At 45.9% G+C, this 22,558-nt stretch overlaps 1 protein-coding gene across 1 annotated transcript in view; it reads right to left on the bottom strand.

The window, feature by feature from the left end:
• SMAD3 (SMAD family member 3) overlaps positions 1–22,558 on the bottom strand; it is a 91,518-nt gene that overhangs the window by 9,773 nt on the left and 59,187 nt on the right. The window contains exons 2-7 of the mRNA XM_068143541.1: positions 15,817–16,010; positions 14,483–14,617; positions 13,731–13,805; positions 11,665–11,715; positions 2,698–2,910; positions 1,898–2,035 (exon numbers count right to left, since the gene is read on the bottom strand). Coding sequence (XP_067999642.1) covers positions 1,898–2,035; positions 2,698–2,910; positions 11,665–11,715; positions 13,731–13,805; positions 14,483–14,617; positions 15,817–16,010 — 806 coding nt within the window. The remainder of the gene's footprint in view (positions 1–1,897; positions 2,036–2,697; positions 2,911–11,664; positions 11,716–13,730; positions 13,806–14,482; positions 14,618–15,816; positions 16,011–22,558) is intronic.

The following is a 22,558-nucleotide window of genomic DNA, read 5'->3' as shown; positions in this document are numbered from 1 at the left end:
CAGCCCTCTGACCAATTTTGTGGTTCTCCTCTGGCCCCACTCCATCAGGTCCATGTCCTTCTTGTGTTAGTCCTCTCTTAAATTCAACTACCATGCACAAAAGAATTTCCCTTTAAAACCAGGGTTTTCTCCCGATGTTTAGTCCCAGCTAGAAGATTGAGGACAACTTATTCAGCTGGCTGGAGATACTAAAGGTGAAATACAACAACAGGCTTCATCATTTGAATGAGTAAATGGAAGCCAGAACTCTTCCAATAGGTGTTGCTGGGCTTGCTTTCTCCCAGATAATCATAAACAAGCTAAACTCCGCAACTTGGCACACAACCAATGTGCTTTGGGATTACACATGGGCCAAGCCTGAAAAACAACCATTTGGACTGGGATGAATTGTAGGGTTTTTTGTTTGTTTTTTTTCTAAAGAATCACTTCAGAGCCTGCTCCCTTGGGCTGGACTCATACTGTCATCTGTGTTGGGTCCAAGCGCAGAGAGCAGAGCATAACCACATGCGACAGCTCAGCAGCTGCGGAAACAACTGCCCATTTCAGTCAGCAGAACAGAGCAGAGCCCCAGTGCTGTGGATCTTGCAGAGAGTTTGAAGGGAAGCTGGGTCAGGCAGCCTAAGGGGGCAGAGGAATAAAAAGGGGGCGAGCATCAGGGTCTGGTTGAGCACAGAGGAAAGCAGGAATGCTGATCGGGAGGAGATTGCCAAACTGTTCAGACTTCAGGACTGGATGGGAACAGATCTTCCCAGCACTGTGCCCAGGGGGAGCGGGTGCGACTTGATCTTGTCAAAAAGGGAATAAAGAATCTGCTTCAGACCCAGAAAAGAGCTGAAGAGGAGTCTGAGAAGGCAGCCAAAGACTGTGGCAAAAGTGGGGAGAGCTGGAGTCCAAAAACTGTGCCTTAGAGGAATCTACAGCGGAAATGTGGGTTGTTCATGCCTTCAGATGTTGACTCCAGCCGGGGTGGACTCTTGTGATGTGGCTGGAGAATTAAGTCATGTTTGCAACACTGGCAGCTGCTTCCTAAGCATCTGAGGAAGGAAAGCATTTAAGATGGGCCAGAGTCTGCAGTGTGTGGATTGGTTCTCAAAAGAGAGCCCATCTTATTCAGGTACTTCTAAAGGTTTGGGGTTTAAATCCATACATACTTTGAACTGCATAAAGGCTTCTGTAAGCCTAGCTAAGTGGCTACATTCCCTTTGGAGTGAAATCCTCTCGTCGTTGCTCTTCTCCATGTGTCCAACAACAAAGTATTTTCTTCCTAGATATCTGCAATAAATTCTTTTGCAATCTTTCAGCAGACCTCAGAGGTACATTTGCTGTAACCAGACCAAGAAGGTGCCTGCAGATGTGATTTCCATGAAATAAAAGCTAAGTCAGAAGAGAGGGGGTGAAATTTTACTACAAAGGGTGCTGAAGTTTTAATACAGAACAGTAAAAAACCCACAATTTAGAATTACTATGAGTGAATCTAAGTTAATAAAAGAGATCTCTGGGCATATTCTTTTACTTAAAGGTACAGACAATTATAAGCATGACAGATCATTAGAGAACAATAATGGATGGCTAAAACACTGCACAGCACGAGTGGCAGATTCTGCTCTTAGTTTTGCTTAGATCCTCAAGCCCTGTTTCTTCCTACTTCTATGGATGTGCTGCAAACAATTGCTGGAGCTTGCTCTATCAGTGCCTTCAGCCTTCATGCTATAAAAAATGCCCTGCTCAAGTTGTCAGGTTGCTTAAAATAGGGTAAAGGTTGGCAATCGTTGTCAAGAGAAGGGAGGCCAGCAAATCCGTGCCCACCTTGAGACGGAGCTCGCTTTCTGTAACAAGTCCCTGTCTGCAGAAGGTGAAGCCTTTTGGGATCACAGCCCTAAGGGAAACACTTCCTTACCTGGTGGAATCTTGCACACTGTTGCTGGGTGCCAGCCATAGCGCTGGTTGCAGTTGGGAGACTGGACAAAAATGGCACTGTCGCTAAGGCACTCCGCAAACACCTCGCCGCCGATGTAGTAGAGTCTTACTCCTCTTCCTACAAAACAGGCCACAGGCTGGGCTTAGCTTAGAAGAACCACCTGCACAATCTGCAAGAGCAGCTGGTACAGATGCAGATGAGCTCTGCAGCAAACAGCTCTCAAAGAGCAGCTAACCCATGAAGGATGGTAAATGAAGACCACCTCTTTTGGCCCACTGGGTAATCCCACTAGGAATCAAAGAATCCCAGCATGGTGAGGGTTGGAAGGGACCTCTGGAGATCACCCAGTCCAACTCGCCTGCTAAGGCAGGGGGCAGCCTGCTCCAGCACCCTCACAGCAAAGAAGTTTCTCCTCATGTTTAGGTGGAACTTCCTGGGTTCCATTTTATGCCTCTTACCCCTTGTCTAATTACTGGGCGGGGCACTACTGAAAAAAGTCTGGCCCCATCCTCTTGACACCCAGCACTGGAATAACCTACACAGATAGGTTGTGCAGTTTCCCTCTTTGGAGAGATTCTAAACCCACCCGGTTAGCCTGGGATCCCGGGCAACCTGCTGTGGGTGACCCTGCTTTAGCAAGGGAAACTGAACTGTATGATCTCCAGAGGCCCCTTCCAACCCCCACCACACTGGGATTCTGTGTGCTGACAAATCAAAAGCTTTAGGTGCAGGTCTCCACCTTCACCCTTGCAGATGACTGACCAAGCCCAGGAAATTACCAATGTGTCTCCTCGTGAGCTCCACCGCCGCGTTTCTGTTCACGTTAGACAGCAAGCCAAGGCAGAAGCGTTCAGAGTTGGAGGGGTCAGTGAAACCATCCACGGTCATGGAGGGCTGAGAGGCGTGGAAAGTCTCCCCCACTCGCTGGTTGAGTTCATAGTAGGATATTGAGCACCAGAAGGCGGGCTCGCAGTAGGTGACAGGCTGCAGATCTGCACAAACCACAAAGCAAAATGGATCACAGGCCCTCAGGAGGGCAAGGGACACACACACACACAAGAGAAAAAAGTGACAGTTTTGAAATATTGTTCTGCTCCATTCCTGGGGCTCACTTCCACCACCAAACTCGAATTACTTGACAGATTTTAACAGACCGCAGCTAGAAAGTTACATCACCCCTGAAGCTTTTGGCACAGGGAAGGTTCACAAATAGTCAGAGATATTAGTCACTCAGCAGGGGGGGTGTCACTTAGCTATCTTCACCCTTGGAGAAAACTGAAAAGGTAAACTTAGCTTTGCTATGTGTCATGGTTTAACTGTGGGATCGCTTTTGGGTAGCCTGTACCCTAGAAAGGGAAAAGGAGAGAAAAAGAAGGGGAAAAAACCCCAACCCCAAACAACTTAGAGCAGACCACACACCTGCTCTCAGATCTTACAGAATCACAGAATGGTAGGGATTGGAAAGGACCTCTGGAGATCATCTAGGCCAGCCCCCCCTCCCCCCTGCCTAGGCAGGTTCACCTAGAGATGGTCACACCGCAACACATCCAGGAAAGTTTGTTATGTCTCCAGACATGGAGACTCCACCACCTTTCTGGGGAGCCATCTCCAGGGCTCCATCATCCTTAAATTCAACAAGTTCCTCCTCATGTTTAGATGGGACTTCTTATGTTCAAGTCTGGCCTGTTAGCCCTTACCCTGTCACCAGGCACCTCTGAAAAAAGCCTGGTCCCAACCTCCTCACAGCCACTCTAAGTATTTACAAGCACTGATGAGATCCACCCTCAGACCCAACTTTCTCAGTCTTTCCTCACAAAAGAGATGTTTCAGTCCCCTCAGCATCTCCAACACTCTAATGCTGTGAGCTTACACCACTCAGCCAGCAAGTCCAGCTTTTGTTCTTAGTGACTCTGTTATCATCTCTCTAGCACTGATGAAACCAGTAGAGATGCCTGCAATACACACCAAACCAAACATAATGCTGGTATTAAAATGATTTAAAAACTTAGGATACTTTTTTCCAGCACACTTCACCTCAAATTATCAAAATAAGATCCACTTCCCATCCAACAGGTGATGGCACACCTCTTTTGTCTGGGTTATGGTTTGACTCAGGCTGTGGAGCAAAGCTGAGCAGGCCAAGGCTGAGGCAGCCTCAGGAAGACAATACTTCATGCAATGAAAAGTGGGACTTTGTAGAGGCCTCACATGATTTAACTGCTTCCACTGAAGCCAGTGAGATTTCAGCAGGGGAAGGCTTAAGTCAAATATCCTTGGAAATACTGTACTAGCTGGTGCCCAGTCCTGCTCTGCAAGCCAAGAATCTGCTGAGCAGAGGAAGTGGAAAGCAGACCAAGCTCATTGATAAGTGCTCTATTCCCCACATTCAATGCAAGAAATAAAACCAGAAAAGAATTCCCTCCAGTCCTCCCCCCAATTTATCACTTCATCCCCTTTCAAATGGTGCTTAAAAGCAGAAAGAACAGCTTCCCATCTGGCCAAAGAGTTAACAGCAAGCAGCAAAACCCAGCTTTTTCCACAGGCTTTCCCATCTGTTGCTCCTGCAAGGCTTAGGCAAATCTGGGGCTTAAGAGATCAGCTCCAAAAAAATCAAAGGCAGGTTTTTACTATCTCAGCCTCCTCTCACCCTGGAGAGAGTCTCCACAGAGGTTTGAGAGTCATTCCTCACCTGGTACCTCCTGTTACTCCCATCTTTAGGAACAGGCTGAAGCAACCTGACTTCAGCCAAGACATGCAGGTTTCCTCTCTGTTTCTGTGGTGTTTGAGCTCCCAAAGCAGCTGATAATCAGGAGGAAACCTTTGTTTTTTGCTTTGTCACAAGCTTTGCTGACAGCAAATAAGGAATTGAATAAAAGAGCATCTGGGGAGCTCTCTAATCCTTAGCAGATCTTCAAAGACCATGAATTTTAGAGTGTATGCCCATTCCCAGGTTTTTTCCACCATCTTTCTCTTTCCTTAACCATTATCAGCTGAAGAAAAATGCTCCATCACAAGCCAAACTCAATGTCCCTGCTCTTCTCTACACACTGGACCCACAGAAGAATCAAGACGTATTCCTCTTACCGTAAAGGACATAATGCTCAACATGAAAGCTAACAGAAAGCAAGAGAAGAATTTAGTTCAAAAGAAGAACTTAGCTCAACTTAAGAGATCTGAAAAGCACACCTCTGGTTTTGTCACACTTTAAACTGCTTTGCAGCTTAAAACAAGCCCCTATCAACATAGTCACAGACTGCATCGAATTGGAATGGACCTTCAAAGGTCATCTTGTCCAACTTCCAATCCCAGGGACACCTCCAACTAGATCACGCTGCTCAGGGCCACATCAAATCTGATCTTGACTGTCTCCAGAGATGGGGCCTCACTCTCATTGTATAGAATAGAATAGAATAGAACAGAATAGAATAGAACAGAACAGAATAGAATAGACCAGACCAGACGAGACCTTCAAGACCACCGTGTCCAGCCCATCAACCAATCCAACCCACCTAAACAACTAACCCATGGCACCAAGCACCCCAAGCACCCTGAACACCTCCAATGATGGTGACTCCACCACCTCCCCAGGCAGCCCATTCCAATGGGCAATCACTCTCTCTGTATAGACCTTCTTCCTAACATCCAACCTAAACCTCCCCTCTCCTGTGATGCAAAGGTGATAACGAACACATCCAGCAGACACACACCTTTACTGTCCCCTGAAGGACATATCTGGTCACTGGACACTGCCAGTTTCCCAATCCCAGCCCCATTTCATCCATTAGCAGCAGGAATCTGTAGGCATCGTGATCAGCTCCGGGCTTCACATGACTGCAGTGCAGTTTGTACAGAGGTACAGCAAATACCAGCACTAATCAGAGTCATTAAGGTGTGGCCACCCACTTAAGAAAACAGATTGTGTTCCACATGACTGCGCTCTTCGTCGGCAGCAAGTGCTTTTCTAACTGAAAGGCTGCTCGGCTCCAAAAGAAAAACCCCAACAAATCAACTTCTGTTGATCCTTAAGTCACATCCTCAGACTGGTACTATTCAAGTTAGAAAAACACCACAAGCCTCTACTGCTCTGGCTGGTTTTGTGGTCCTCTCTTTCAGAAACCACCTCCGCTCGGTAGCGAGGCTCAAGGGAACTGCGGATTCCCCACCAAAGGATGGCCGGAAATTTTATTTCTGGCTTACTTGCAGCTTGAGGAAAGACACAAACCAAGGAATCCTATTTTGAAGAAAAATCTGTCTCTAAAACATGCAACCAAGCTGCTTTCTCCTGTGATTTGTGGTCTTAGGCTTTAGCTTAAGCTGTCATGGGATGGCTGAGTTTCCTCTTATGTTAGAGTTGTCCTGAATATTCCTTTTAAATTTATGGATTTACTGCTCAGGGAAAAGTAAGAGAACACAGCTCTGCTAGAGCTAAAGAATCCTGAGGGGCTACACAATCATCTCAAACATGATGCATTAAAACCAAGCAAATCCTGCTTGAATTGCCTCTGTACAATTTCAACCTTGACTTACTCCAGCTCTGCTTTCACAAGTGTCCACTGAGGATTGGGACTATCCCCATGCATCTTCCCTACAAGATGGAAAGCCCTATCTGTTCAGCTGCAGAGGGGGAAAATGCTGGCTGCTTTGCACTCTCTACACTGTGCTCTAAGCAGAAGAGTGGCTGTTATCCTAATTTCAGTCAGTGCATTTGGGACACAATGTCATCAGAAGTTACTGACACTTGACCCACCTGGGGAAGTTGTAGCCACATTCAATCTAACTCCCTCCTCAGACATAGGAAGATAAATGTGTGCACACTCCCTTCCCCTTGGTGCTTTGAGAAGGGCTGCTCTGGGAAACAGCATTTCAACACAGAATCAGAGAGCCTGATGGTACTGACAGAACTGGGCCCTTCACTCCAGGCAGGACATTAAGGGGCTGCAGCACAACCAGAGAAGGGCAACAAAGCTGGTGAAGAGTCTGGAGAACAGGATGGTGAGGAGCAGCTGAGGGAACTGGGGTTGTTCAGCCGGGAGAAAAGGAGGCTGAGAGGAGACCTTTTGGTTCTCTACAACTCCCAGAAAGGAGGTTGGAGCCAGGGTGTGGGCTGGTTTCTAATCCCTAATAATAAGAAACAGGATGAGAGGAAACAGCTTCAAGTTGTGCCACAGGAGGTTTAGTTTGGACATCAGGAACAACTTCTTCACTGAAAGTGTGGTTAAGAACTGGAACAGGCTGCCCAGGGCAGTGGTGCAGTCACTGTCCCTGGAACTGTTCAAACAACATCTAGAAGAGTTGCTGAGGGACCTGGCAATTCTGGGTTAATGGTTGGACTTGATGATCTTGGAGATCTTTTCCAACCTTACTGCTTCTATGAGTCTGTGATGTGAGGGTAGAGTCTGTGCTTATTTCACATACAGCTTTTGCGTCAAGTCGTTTGCGGTGCAAACACTGACAATGGATTTCCTGTGCCCCAAGGGACTGCCTTGCTCCACTAAACAATGCACATGCAACCTCAGGCCTGGCCCTTGGCCAGCACAAACTCCCTGACTTCATTCCCAATGGCCACATCACTGGCAACTCTGCTCTCATTCTAGTTGTGTTCTGTATTTTCTCCAGTTTGTCTTTCAGTAATACAGAGAGATCACCGGATATCGAATCACAGAATGGTTTGAGCTAGAAGGGACCTTAAAGATTGTCTAGTTCCAACCCCCCTATCATGGGCAGGGACACCTCCTATTAGACCATGTTGCTCAGGGCTCCATCTGGCTTGGCTCTGAACACTTGCAGGTTTGGAGCCTCCACAACTTCTGTGGGCAACCTGTTCCAGTGCCTCACCACCCTCACGGAGAAGGATTTCTTCCTAATGTCTGATCTCAATCCAGCTTCTTCCATTTTGAAGCCACTACCCCTCATGGGGGCTAGACTAGATGACCAGACTATTCTGTGATCCCATGTATTTCTGCAACTTCCACTTAAAGCTTGTATGTTTGACAACTGAAACCTGTGTTAGCACAGGGTGTGGGCTCAAAGATCTCCAGAGGTCCCTCCCAACCCTTACCATTCTGTGATACTATGAAAATCTCACAACTGAAACTTGGATCAAAACTACCAAGTCAAGTACACAAGCAGAAAGGAGATAAAAACCATCCCAGTATGTCACCTTGAAACACTTTTGTGCCTGTGAATGGGGAAGATGAAACTCCCCAAGTTCCTTCCACCCCATATTAGTCTCACAGCTTTACTGCACCTCAGACAAGCCTGGCTTCTATCATCCTAGCTGGTTTGTCTCATGCTTAGGTTATTGCCTTTGTAATTCTCTGGAATATGGCCATGGGATTTTAAGTCCAAAGTTCAGCTTGCACAAAGTAAGCTGTCTGAAAAGCATCAGGTAGTTCTGATCAAATAAATGGACATCAATAATGTGACATTATTTTCTTAATGGCAAAACTGCCAAAGCCCACTGAGCTCTGCTGCTGGGAGCTTGCTGGTTTATTTTCCTCATTCCACACTGTTGTGGTTTTAAAAATTCTATTCAATTTTCTTAACAAACGCCCAGCCAAAGCCTGATTAAACTTCAGCAGATCAAAGTACAGCCCTAGACACTGGAGCATTCTGCTTAGCCACTGAATTATACAGCACAGCAAAAGCAGGAGCACTGCAGGCCAGCATCCACCAGCTAACTTCTGTCCAACTGGCTGGAGGGAAAAGCCACACAACTGAGAAGTTTTGCTCTCCCAGCCTGTGCAATCGTATTCTGGGCTGCAGAGACCATCAGGCTGAGGGTCTGCCTGATACCTACGCTGCTGTGAGCAGTCCTTTACTTTAGATACACCATCCCCAAGGTACAGATGATGACAGCTTTGTGCTTTGACAGTTTTAAGAGGTGCTCAGCTATGTATCATTTCATTTATTAACCTTCAGCTTCCTCACATGCAAACATTTACAGCAATTTTTTGAGGAGATGAGAAGTTCTTCATTTGTGGCAGCTCTTGACTAAGAGCAACAAATACTTGGTTTGCAAAGCTTGAAGTTCCCTTTTCCATGTCAGTAAACTGAAATGCTATTCTGATGCCTTCTCCTTAAACTCCAGCTTCACCTGCTCCTACTTAGCTTTTGTCACCAGACAGCACATTATGTATCTGACAGGTCCATCAGCTGAGCAGTGTGCTAAAAAACATAAACCCCAGTGTCCCTGTTAGAGAGGATATTCACTGGGGCCTCTTTCCTAGAAAACTCCTTTTCGCCTTACGTAAGGCAGATGCCACAGCCAGCTTGCCAGCTTGTGCTTGTTACATGTAATTGGCTTTTTATTTTTAGGCTAAAAGAAGATGTAAAATTGCTAGAAATTCTCAGTCACTTCCTAGGCAGCACACTGGAACATAATCGATCCAAATGAAAGAGAGACAGAGGCAGGGGAGAGGGAGAGGCGAGAGCGGCAGGGGAGAGGGAGAGGTGAGAGCGGCAGGGGAGAGGGAGAGGCGAGAGCGGCAGGGGAGAGGGAGAGGCGAGAGCGGCAGGGGAGAGGGAGAGGCGAGAGCAGCAGGGGAGGCAGTGGAGAGGGGGAGGCAGGGGAGAGAGAGAGGCGACAGAGGCAGGGGAGAGGGAGAGGCGACAGAGGCAGGGGAGGCAGTGGAGGGGGGAGGCAGGGGAGAGAGAGAGGCGACAGAGGCAGGGGAGGCAGGGGAGAGAGAGAGGCAACAGAGGCAGGGGAGGCAGGGGAGAGAGAGAGGCAACAGAGGCAGGGGAGGCAGGGGAGAGAGAGAGGCAACAGAGGCAGGGGAGGCAGGGGAGAGAGAGAGGCGACAGAGGCAGGGGAGGCAGGGGAGAGAGAGAGGCGACAGAGGCAGGGGAGGCAGGGGAGAGAGAGAGGCAACAGAGGCAGGGGAGAGACAAGTAAGTCACAGAATGATGGAAGAGGTTGGAAGGGATCTCTCTTCTTGGGCTTCAATAGTTAAAGTAAATAACAATTTAGTGGCACCATGGCAATAAACCCCATGCTTTAAAAAAAGAGAAAAGAAATCCCCTCTTCAACAGCCCCAAGATATCCAGAAGTCAGCCAATGACTGACAAATTCTGGAGCAGTGTCAAAAGTGTCCTGTGCCAGGATTAAAAGCATATGTAAACTTTATGGCTATGGTTATTCACAAGGAATCTCAAGTGGCCTCTGTCTGCTGGCTTAATGAACATTTGGAGAGCAGATCCAGCAGCCAGCCAGAGCTGTGAGTGCTTTTTATGACAGACCATTGAGAGCAATTTCAAATAGGGTAAGAGCTCAACCTGATGGAGATCAAATCTCTTATGGCTGCAGGTATGAAAATAAAGGGCAGAGCCATTTGAGAAACTAACAGAGGTTCAGAGATAGCCACAAAACCTCTAGTAGTAGGTAAAGGTGCTTTATATCAAAAGGAAAGGGGTTCACAACTGCTGTTTCTTCTTCAGCTTTCCTCCTGTTTAATGTCTCCAGGTTATGGAGTCAATCAGTGACAGCAGTCATCCAGTAATCACTTAGGGCTGGACTATTCCTGGTGCCCAGGATGGAGTTGGGTGGGGGAGGGAAAACAAAAATAAGCTGCCTAGGGCAGTGGTGGAGTCACCATCCCTAGAGGTGTTATAAATATGTGTAGATGTGGCACCTCAGGACATGGTTTAGTGGTCATGGTAGCATTAGGCTGGACTTGATCTTAGAGGTCTTTCTAACCAGAATGATTCTATGATTCTAAGACAGCAAACTTGAGCATGGTCTTATGCTCAAACACCTCTGGTGTTCAAATTATGTTGTCTATGAGATCTATACCTCTTCATCCTCCAGCATTCCTGCCCTCTCTCCATTGATGCAGATGCTCCAACTGCACACCAACCAACTAACCTCCTCCTCTTTGCTCATTTCATTCTTGGACCATGAGTTATTCCAGTGGTTTAAGGCACAGGGCTGCAGTCCCTATGCAGTCTAGGAAGTTCCATCAGGTAGACCTCCCATGTGGTCTGACACCACTCCAGCACTTGTGGTTTTGGTAGGAGTCCCCAACCACTGCCACCCAAACCCTCCTCAAGGCCATGCCTGTCTGTGCTGTGTGACTGCATGCTTGCTGTGTTGGGGCTGTGGCTTTGCTCCAGAGCTGGGTTTAGGTGAGGATGGAATGAATTTGCTGCCCTTCCATCAAGCAGATTGCCTGAGCTGATGAAGCAGTTCGGGCAACTCCACTGTTCTGAACCTCAGCCCTCTGCCCACAAGGTGTGGATAACAGCTTTTACTCTGTAATGGATATTACACCAAGTTAATAAACATGACAAATCATAAGTTGCTGTGGTACACTGTGAAAGAGACCAGTAAGCACCACAAATTTACAAAGTAACTTTCCAAGAGAAAAAAAAATTACCCTCAAGCTGCATCCTCTAAAAAATCTAAGGACACAAAACCAGCAGCAAAATGGACAGAGCCCTTGCAAACTCATGTCATCAAAAGGTGTCTTGTTGCTGCAGCCCCTCACTCATTCCTTCTGATCTTCACCTGACAACACTTCTCAGGTTTTTATTTAACTCTCTGATGCCAGTTCAGATTTCTTTATGTCATGCAACTTCAAATGTCTTTGTGCCATACAGGGTTACTCTGAACCTCTGTTATCACAGCAAGAGGATTAGCAAAAAGGAATATGATCAGTGCTCACAACCTCAAGAAAACAACATCATCATTAAAATGTCACTATCCAGACTTTAATTACACACAGTTCTCAAGATCATGTGCTTACCCAGATTATTGTGTGCTGGAGACATTGGGTTTGGTGATAAGTTTGGAGAACCTGAAAATCAAGACATGGTAATTGTTAGTCTGGCATCTGCACAAGGGAAAACACTTGCACAGAATGTTCAGTGCTGCCCAGGCTTGTTGAGGGGATAACCCACTTCTCACTTCAGTCTCATTTTGTGACACCAGAAGCTTTCTCTGATGTTGATGACTCTTTAAATGAGCTTCCAGATGTTATTATTTCTATCAACTTGCTACATCTAAGCATCCTCCTAATACCTTCACTTAAGCTTAACCCATTAATTCTCAACACTGAGCATGCAGTTGTTTGCTTGACTTTCACTTGCAGATGTCAACACTTGACTCCTGTCAAGTTCTTTTAAACTAGACTAGAGTCACTTTAAGTTGGACATTAGGAAGAAATTCTTTACTATGAGGGTAGTGCAAGACTGAAACAAATTGCCCAGGGAGCTGGTAGGGGCCCCATCCCTGAAGACATTCTGGGTCAGGCTTGGTGGGGCTCTGAGGAATTTGATCTAGCTGGGGATGTCCCTGAGACTGCAGGGGGGCTGGACTAGATGACCTTTAGAGGTCCCTTCCAACCCAATGCATTCTACAAAACCTAGTTAGCTGGGCATTTAAGAGCTTGATGTTCCATTGCTAGGCACAAAACATTTTAACAGTCAAACCCACACCATTTTACATCAACAAATCTCACTGGTTTGGGGACAGTGGAGTATTGTATCCATCTATGCAGATGTGACCAAGTAACTGTCAGCATTTTATCCCAAATCCTTTTATTGTGGTCCACAAATTCTGTGCATCTGTTTCAAATATCTGCACTTGGATGTCCAGAGCAATTTCCACAGACCCTGGCTGCAACATGGATGCAGGCAGGTGGCACAGCCCATTTTTGCTCTTCCCTCTCACCCTGAGTTTGGCTGCTTTCTTTAAAATGTGTTTTTCTCTAAAGAGGGAAGTCCATGGCATCTGAAGGAAGGGATATAGCACTGGAACCTAAATGGAGTATTTATAGCTCCTTCCAGGCCGCTCCTGTTCCAGCTGACTTCCCAACAAGCCATACATACATTCCACATGTCAACCACATGACCAATAATTGTATGCACTAAAATGGATTGTGTCAATAGGCTTGTGTTTGATGTAGACAAACCAACCCACGCTGCCTCCCCTTCCATCTGTAGCACTGCAGCGAGAGACTGCAAATCTCTCCTCCCTCTTTTAGAATCCCACGGACGCGCTACGGCTGCAGACAGGCACAGAAACCAGGATATTTGTGTGCTGTATCTGCACTAATTAGCTTCTGCCTGTCTATCTTTAATGTAAGTGCCATGGATTTGCATATCCCTCTTGTAAAGCATCAGACTTTCTAATCAAGGACGTGTATTTGCTTTTCAAGCACAAGTTTTACGTATTCAGAGCCTGGATCAGTGGTTCCTACACCACTCGGATCAACAAGATGCCTTAAACAGTCCCTGAAAGAGGAAACCTACATGTTTAATTTCCATGCTGATAAAGGTCAGCAGCAGCACTGAGGCTGCTCACTACACCTGGTTACTTGTTTTCTTGGCAGCAAGAGAGAACTCAGACTTTTAACTTCCTTTGGGATAAATGACAAACCCATTTCAACCCTCATCTCTCTCAAATATACACCTAAACCGGACATTCCAGTATGTACAGTAAGCAGCCAAGTGAGGAGAAGAATTTCTCTGTGGAAAGGTGCCTGCTTACATGCCCAATTTTCATATGCCTACAGATGCATGGACATGAACACAACATAATCACCCTTGGATGTTTCCCCCTTGTTACAGGCTCCTACTTAGCAGTATCTAATGATAGATGCTGAGGAGAACAGGAACATGCTGTACCATTCACCAACAGCAGTAAAACACACAGCCCTGTGCTTTGCATGAGGTGGCAGTCTATGCTTGCACTCCTACAGGGATAAAATACCTCAAACCACCATTTGATCTTCGGTGCCTCAAAGTAAAACTTTAAAGGAGTCTCTGAGATGACCTAGAAAGCTGCAGCAAACGGTAAGAGACGACTTACCTGCATCCATGCTGGGGTTCATCTGGTGGTCACTAGTTTCTCCATCCTCACTCAAATAGCCTGGAGGAGGTGTCTCTGGAAGCACAAAACGATCATACTGTCATTGCAACTGAATTTTAGCCACCAGAAACATTTACTTCATTATTCACAAGGAGCTCCACTTCCTTTTTATTACTTTTCTTCCTCAAGCTGCTGAGAGGAGGAGCTGGCACAGCCGGGCTAATGGGCACAGTGTGTTTGTGAGTAACACAGGAGGGGGAAACAAAAAAAATCTGGATTTTCAATCCCATGAAACTTTAAGCCATGAAGAGAGTTTTCTGTCCACGTATTTTCCCTCTCCTGGTGTGCAGCTGCATAGCTTGCCCATGCAAATAAGGTGTAAATTGCTTGTAAAAGAGATACATAAATAGAAGAGCTCAATTCCATCAGAAATTTCGAGGGTTTTACTCAAAGTAAAATGGCTGAATGTCATTCAAACCTAAACTTCAGGGAACATTCAGCTTTATAATCCACAATAAACTGAATGTTGAAAGGGAAGAGGTGAGTTTAAAGAAAACAAACCCCAACTATAAACAGCACTGTGGTGTGCCTACATTTACAGCTTTCATCTATTTTTGCATAGGTTCCCACTCCTTAGCCTCACAGTAACGATGGAAAGACATTCCAGTCATCCAGCCTGGCATACACAGACACAACCCACTGTGCAATATGACCCTGCTCCCTCCCCTCCCAGTATGGAAGCTCTACAGTACCTGGAATGTAGTTGCTCTGTGGCTCGATACCTGCTGGGAAGTTAGTGTTCTCTGGAATAGAATGGCTGTAGTCATCTAATGGTGGGAACTCAGCTGGGATCTCTGTGTGCCGAGGCACCAGCACTGGAGGTAACACTGCACAAACGGGAAGGAACAAAAAAGACACAGCAGCAACGTTAAGCAGCTTTAAACTAAAATGATTGAAACTCTGGAAAATGAAGAGGAACCAGTTTGGAGGAACACCCTTAAACAGACGCAACACCAGAGTCGCTAATTAAGGGACACAATGTGACGCTTGCTCCTCCAGAGACTGCAGGGGGGCTACAGGAAAGCTGGGCAGGGACTGTTTGCAAGGGCATCTGGCAATAGGGCAAGGGGCAATGGTTTTAAATTGGAGCAAGGTAGATTTAAATTGGATATTAGGAAGAAGTTCTTTACTATGAGGTTGGTGAAACATGGGAATGGGTTACGCAGGGAGGAGGTGGAGGCCCCATCCCTGGAGACATTCATGGTCAGGCTGCTGGAGGCTCTGAGCAAACTGATCTAGTTGGGGATGCCCCGGCTGACAGCAGGGGGATTGGACTAGATGACCTTCCGAGGTCCCTTCCAACCATACGATTCTATGAAAGAAAGATCAGCAGTTAAAGCAGCTCTTAACAGAGCTCAGCTGGGGACAGGATACGTGCCTAGCTGAACACACCTAGTCTGGCTGCCCCTTCTAAGGCAATGAAACAGGTCTTCTTGAAAAACCATTAAAGAGAAGTTCCACCACATAATTCAAAAGGAATATATTTCCCATAAAATGAAGCAGCAAGGTAGGATTAGCATAAACATCCAGACTGGTTCTGCAGATTTGCACTGACATGCAGCAGAAGGATCTGCAGCTCCAGATGAAAGGCTTCTTTAGAGGCAGGAGGAGACTTCAGAAAAGGAAGTTCAGTTGTGTTAGGAGCTATTCTCAAACCCACTTCAACTTAACAGTGAGTTTATCCTTAATTTAATACCAACAATTAGGGATGCACTGGACATTGCCATGGTTAATCCTGGTGTCTACTGCATGTGTGAGTTGTTTATGTGCACACCAGGCCACATTAGGAACCTGGCAACAATGCAACCTGCTCATCTTGGATTTTATTGATTTGAAATTGTATTTTTCCCCTGAGTGCAGATTCATAAATTATTCTACTGCATACAGAAAGAAATTATCATCAATAATTGATGCTCTTTGGTTTTAAACCCCGACTCCTGCTGCTGTCTTCAGTTTTGAAATGCACTTAGGAATCCTTTCGACTGGCACTGAGAAGCTGAGCACCCACAGCCGGAGCCAGCAGTACCTGGGGTCTCCACTCTTTGGTAATGGTAAGGATTCACACAGACTTCATCCTTCTTCATGTTGAAGGCATACTCGCACATCTCCATGGCACGCAGCTCATGGTGGCTATGCAGGTCCGGCCACCGCCACAGCCGGCAGTAGATCACATGGGGAAGACCCTTCCGGTGGGATACTTGCAGCCGGCCATCTAATGATCTGCAGTCAGAAGATAAAGAGGAGAGCAATTTAGGCTGGCATTAATACAGGCATACTACTGACCACATCCCATCAAATGCTGCACAGGGGAACCTCGTGTGAAGACTGCAGACTTCAGAAGGAGGCTCCAAGCACAGGCAGCATGGCTAACGGAGCATCTTGACACAAACCCAGAAAGTGGTAGTCACCAAAACCTGCTGAGATAGTGCTGCAAGGAGGCACTGGACTTGCTGATCTTACAGGACATTTCCAAATAAAATGATTCTATGCTTCTCAGTCTAAGAAGGACATTGAGGTGCTGGAGTGGGTCCAGAGAAAGGCATAAAACTGGTGAAGGGTCTGGAGAACAGGGCTGTTGAGCAGCTAAGGGAACTGGGGTTGCTCAGACTGGAGGCTGAGGGGAGACCTTCTGGCTCTCTACAACTCCCTGAAAGGAAGTTGGGGCCAGGTGAGAGTTGGTCTCTTCTCCCAAGCAACATGTGATAGGATGAGTTGCACCAGGGAGGTTTAGGTTGGACATTAGGAGCAATTTCTCTGTGGAAGGGGTTGTCAAGCCCTGGAACAGGCTACCCAGGGAAGTGGTGGAGCCACCATTCCTGGAGGGATTTAAAGAACACAGAGGTGCAGTGCTTAGTGACATGGTTTAGTGGTGACTTGGCACTGTTGGGTTAATGGCTGGACTTGATGATCTTAAAGGTCTTTTCCAACTGAAACAATCCTGTGATTCTATGACTCCAATCACAATCTTCAGGCCAAGGACTTAACTCTGAAAACCGTGAAATCTTTGTTTCATGTAACAGCCTTGCTCTGGATTTATTAATCTTCTGAAAAGAGGTTAATTTGGAGGCAGAGCTACAGCAAGTGAAAATCCATCCATTTAGTAGCTCTCCTGAAGTGTTTCTGTATCCTAAACCAACAGGCCATCTGCACAGCCCTCAACATCTTCTGCTGTCCGTGTCAAAGGATTTAAAACATGTGCTAATGAAACTAGGCTTTTGAAGTACAGAGCTATGCCATACATGTCAACATGGCACTTCAGGCCATGGGCAATTGGCCATGGTGGTCTTTGGCTGAAGGTTGGAATTGATGATCTTAAAGGTCTCTTCCAACCAAAACAATCCTGAGTCCCATTGTGACAAAAGGATGCAAAATTGCTACGAAGACCTTGAAAGGAAAAAATAACTCCCAGCATCGCTTACTTTTGTTTTCACATCTAGCCTGTGCCTCCTCAAACCCATTTTTCACCTGTCCTCAACCCCAGAAGAGCCTGTTCCTAGCAAACTTTCCTGGGAAGCAAGACAACTGCATTCAGATCCTTTCTAGCAGAGGAAAGAGCTGGAGCAGGGTCTCTTCTACCCTGAACGAGGGCTCAGCTCCCTGAGCCACTAAATGGGAACTGCCTCCAGGCACTTGCTTTGAAGTCTAACCCTTCATTTCCTTTCTTTTTCCTAATGACTGAAGTGAAACACTTCAGGGGCTCAGGGAAATGAAATATTTCTATTTTTTAATTTGTCCAGGAATGGAAAAAAGGGGGAAAAAAAAGGGGGGGGATGAGGGAGGGAGAAGGAGGAGGAGGGGGCAGAAAATTGAAATTTTACTCAGAATTATTTCCCTTGGTTCTTTGTGTTGGCAGCAAATGTAGCAAAACAAAACAAAGCCAAACCAAAACACACAAACAATTCTTCAAACGGTGGTTGTGCTCCTCTTGGCTGCCCTAAGAGAGCTTTCCCAAAAGCTTCTCTGGCAGAGCTTGGTAGCACACACACACACACCCCTCCCCACACACACACCCCTCTTGTAAACACTGCTACAACAAGGAGGAAATCAAAACACAACCATTGCAAGCACTTGATTTAGGGCAGCAGGAAAACATGTCATGTAACTGTTGGGTATGAGGTGCATGTGGAGGCCATGCCACCACTGAGGGACTTGCTGGTACAGGTTTACAAACCCATCTAAAAGCTGCAAGTCCATTACAGGCCTGGGAGATGCCCAGTGCCCACAGTTGTTATTTCTAGTATGTATTTCTTCATACTGTGCTTGTTATCTACGGGTCACGCCTTCTCCTCAGGCTGCTCTGTGATGGGGTGACCAACCAGCTGAGTGTCTGGCACGTTTTCCAAGTGTGTCCTTATGTCAAGCTCCTTCTGAGGACAGGCAAGCAAAAATTGGGCTTTCCAGGTGGAAGCCTCAGAGGGAGGGTGCCAACATCTAGAACTGATCTTCTGTAGAAGGTAGGAATCTTGGTATTGATTACACTGGGGTCAAGAGTTGGCTTATGTGACCCAAAAACTTGTCAGTTTGGAAAAATTAATAACAAAATAATACCAAAAGTGTGAAAATGGTCACTAAATTTAACTGAAATAGAATAGGCTGAGACAAGGAACAAGACAGGACTGCTTTTCTGTTCTTTCAAATGGCTTTGCCTGCTTGGAAGGGTATGTTGCATCTAAGGGGGAAGACAGGAGAAAAAAGAAGACTTAGAGAGATGATTCCAAGTATCCCACAAGAAACACACCTATGGTAAATGTTCTTACTGTCCCCAGTCACCTTCAAATGGACATCAGAGCTGCAGGGACAGACTTGGGGTGAGGTTAGCTGATGAGATGGGCTAAGCCAGAGCATGTATGACATGGGGATTAGGTACAAGGATGAGTCTCTCCCTGCATTTCCAGGAGAGAAGAAACTCTTTGCACCTACAACAAACCTCTCAGTCAGCTGAAGGATAAAGTGCACTGGTTCCCATCACCCCAGGGTCCTTGGTACAAGCTATGAAGACTTTAAGTAACTACATCCACATTCTTGGCTCGCTTTGGATCCATGGCCCTCACCACCCAGGTTAGTGGAGGAGCCCTTCCACCAACAAAGTTCTTGCAGGAGACAGTGAAGAAAGACATCAAGTCACTGTTGTCTGACCAGTCCCCAAATCCTGAACAGCTTCAGAGGTTATCTACACCACAACCAGGCTAAGACCCCACCAGAGCTCTCTCAATCACTAGTATCACAGCTACTCATGTTTGTTAGCAGAGACTACACGCTGTGGAAAATGTGTTGGCCTTGCTGTCTACCACTGCTCATGGCATGAACACTGTCTGTAAGGCAGAAGAAATGGACTTCTCTACAACCTCATCTAAAAAAAAGGCCTTTTTAGAATGACAGAACCATATGGTTTATTTTCAAACATAGTAACTTCCCCTTCTCCCCTCTCCCCTCAATAAGAAGATAAGGTAGAAGAAATGATATTTCCCCAAAGCTCTGGGGGCTAATTACATTTCTGGGATTGTGAAATCTCTTCTCAAGCTCTCTGTTCAGGGACTTGGGACAAAACAACATTGTCTGCATGTTCTTGGGAAGAACATGGCTAAGGACCAGAGCAGCTTTATTTCTTTCTGCTCTCCTGACTCAACTCTCAAGGAGTTATTTTCTCCAAAGCAACAAATAACTATGGCTGAAATGGGATAGAAGATTACATGATCAAACACTGTGCTCTGCTAAATCCCAGAATCCCAGCATGGTGGGTGTTGGAAGGGACCTTTGGAGATCATCCAGTCCAACACCCCTACTAAAGCAGGGCCACCCACAGCAGGTTGCCCAGGATCATTATGTCCAGGTGGGTTTGGAATCTCTCCAAAGAAGGATACTTCCCAGAAGTTCTCTCCAAAAGCAGCACTATTTGCTTTGGTGGGACATCTATGTCTTCACAGTGTCTCCATATTGCACGGTGAAATTAAATAGCAAAAGTTGTAAAGAGTTGTTCTTTTCACAGTGTCAATGTTTAGAGCAAGCAGGTGATGCAGACTCACTGCCAGAGGCTGTTCTGGTTCATCTTTTGTAACTAGCACATGTCCTGAAATTGCAAGATAAGAAAATATTGTGATCCACAAGCCTGTTTGACTGAGGCTAATCTGATGAGGTGTTGTTATCACTGCCCGCAAGCCTGAGAGCATGTGGGCCACAAAAGCCTGCAAGACAAAGGGAAAACAAAGCCAAAAGGCAGCAAGATCCCCGAGCTGAGAGCAGTTAGCAGGGGTTCAGAACAAATAAATCAATTCAACACTGATTCAGACAAAGTCTTGATATGACAAAGGAAGGGACAGAGAGGAAGACAGCAGCTCTGTGATGTCAATCATAGAATCACAGAATGGCTTGGGTTAGAAGGGACTGTAAGAATCATCCAGTTCCAGCTCCCCTGCCATGGGCAGGGACACCTTCCACTAGAGACCAGGCTGCTCAAAGCCCCATCCAACCTGGCCTTGAACACTTTTAGGGAGGGGAAGGTTTGTCCCAGCCCATGTTGTGGGTGTTAGCAATGAAGGCAATGACTGTGCACCCATATCCTACAGCTCAGAGGACTCAGTACTTGGTAAATATGCCCGAAGAGAAGTTAGACAAAGGCTCGAGGGCTGCAACCATGATCAAGAATCAGACAGTTGAGAGGTTACTCCACACCTAGTGCAGTTATAACCAGAGATTAATTTTAAAATGAAGAAATGGAGACCAAGACCTCAGGAATGCAGTCAGGTAATTTAGTTGCTTTCACAACAACACAAGGTATGGTCAGGACACCATTGCAGTGCCCATAAGAAACAAAAAAAACCCCTCAGGCTCAGCACCTTGAGGACTGATCCATCCTTGTATGTTGTTACAAGGAAAGTTTAACACCTGAAACTCCTACTCCAAACTGTCCAGACAACTGTTGCTCAAAGAACAAAGGGCAAGCGTGAGTCCTAATAGCAAAAACAGAGAAGGGAGGGGCAAAGAATGACAGGAACACTGAAAGCTTTGGGTTTCTTTCTTAACCAAACCTCTGCAATTGTCTGAAAAAGGAGTAAATAACATTTCAGAACAGGAATTTGATTTCCAGGCCTGGTTGGGGGGTTTTGTTGTTGTTTTGGGGTTGAGGTTTTTGTTGGTTTCGTTGTCGTTGTCTGCGCGCGTTTTGGATTTGTTCTTTAAAGCCTGGTTTAATTTATTAAGGTCTTGAATCAGGAAAGAAAAAGCCAAACGCCACACTTCAAGAGATGTACTTGTTATTTCTTTTCCTCTGAGAATTTTCAGAGAATTACAGAATCACAAAGGTTGGAAAAGACCTCTAAGATCATCGAGTCCAACCTTCTACTCAACACCTCCATGACAACTTCTTTCCTCCAGATGGGTAATGAACCTTGCACCCCTTAAAGGAAAGTTGAAATCAATGGAATGCAGCAATGCAAATTAAGCAAAGGATATAAGCAGTAAGATTTTAGAAGGGGAGTTGTCAAGGTTCAGATTTACTCTGTCAGAGAGCCATTCACACACATCCACTCCTGTTTGCCAAACCCATAAGGCAGATATCCCTGTCATTAATCTTCCAAGACAGCAAAACATGTGAAAGCTCAAGTATCCAGTAACACCAGCATGTGCAAGAAGGGGCAAGGAAAAAAAGAAGAACAACCAAGAAAAGAAAATTTAAGGTACACATTTTTAAGGGGTTCTTATTAAAAACCAGGAGCAGAAGCTGCTTTTTAAACCCAGGACAAACAAGTCACCAAGATGTTCTGAAATGCACCAAGAAGTATGGCCACAGGCTGTGGTTTTTCTCTTCAGCGCAAAACATGGTAAGTGATTCCTTACTGGCCCAACATCTGGTCTACACCAGGAAAGTAAGGATTTGTTCCTGTAGCTGAATCTGGCTTTCATGTGCAGAGCACTGCAATAGCCACAAGACTTCACTGAGAAGCTGGATAAAATCACAACTTTCCCCGAGTATTGGCCAAATGAACAACACTGAATCAAAAAAGCCCAACCCATGCAGCACATTTGTAATTCAAAAAGCTGATCCCTTGCCATCTCTTTCCCCTCAATCTGCTCAGCATCAGTATATTTTCCAGTCTCTAATGCAGTTTTAACAGTGCTGTCATTCAAGTTGTAGAAATACAAGGAACTGCGTCAAACTGAGGTTTGCAACACGTTATCACTCTGCCAGAGAGGAAACAAGTAATTAATGCTGCTACTTCGCACTGAAATTCATAGAAGATTGAAAGAATTAACAAACATCTCATTGCAACACATCTCTATCATACAGTCACAGAATGGGTTGAGTTGGAAGGGACTGTAAGGATCATCCAGTTCCAGCTCCCCTGCCATGGGCAGGGACACCTTCCAACAGAGACCAGGTTGCTCAAAGCCCCATCCAACCTGGCCCTGAACACTGTTAGGGAGGGGAAGGTTTTACTTCTATGGAGAGGGTAAGATTTTACTACCCCTAAAGCAATGGAGTTAAATGATTCTCCCAAAGTAAAAGAGAACTTACTCAGGTGTCAGAGCCAACAGCAGGGATAAGAAGCTCATCACCCCCTCAGTGCTATCCACAATCACCACTCTCTTACACTGGCTGCTCTTGTGCACTGCTTATTCTGCCCACTAAAGAAAGAAAACCACATCTCCTCCACATTTGCAGATGGTAGCTGACTTCAGAGGCTTCTGACCTTTACAATGAGTTAAAAGGAGCAGGAAGTACAAAGAGGGAGCAATGGAAGCTTGGGGACCTGTGGAAAGGCTATCAGACC

Source organism: Melanerpes formicivorus, unplaced genomic scaffold (assembly GCF_026170545.1).
Source record: "Melanerpes formicivorus ecotype bairdi unplaced genomic scaffold, bMelFor1.0.p_v2 SCAF_10, whole genome shotgun sequence".
Classification (NCBI taxonomy): Eukaryota; Metazoa; Chordata; class Aves; order Piciformes; family Picidae; genus Melanerpes; species Melanerpes formicivorus.
Note: the sequence above shows the minus strand (reverse complement) of the source record. Positions and strands in the feature narration are given on the sequence as shown.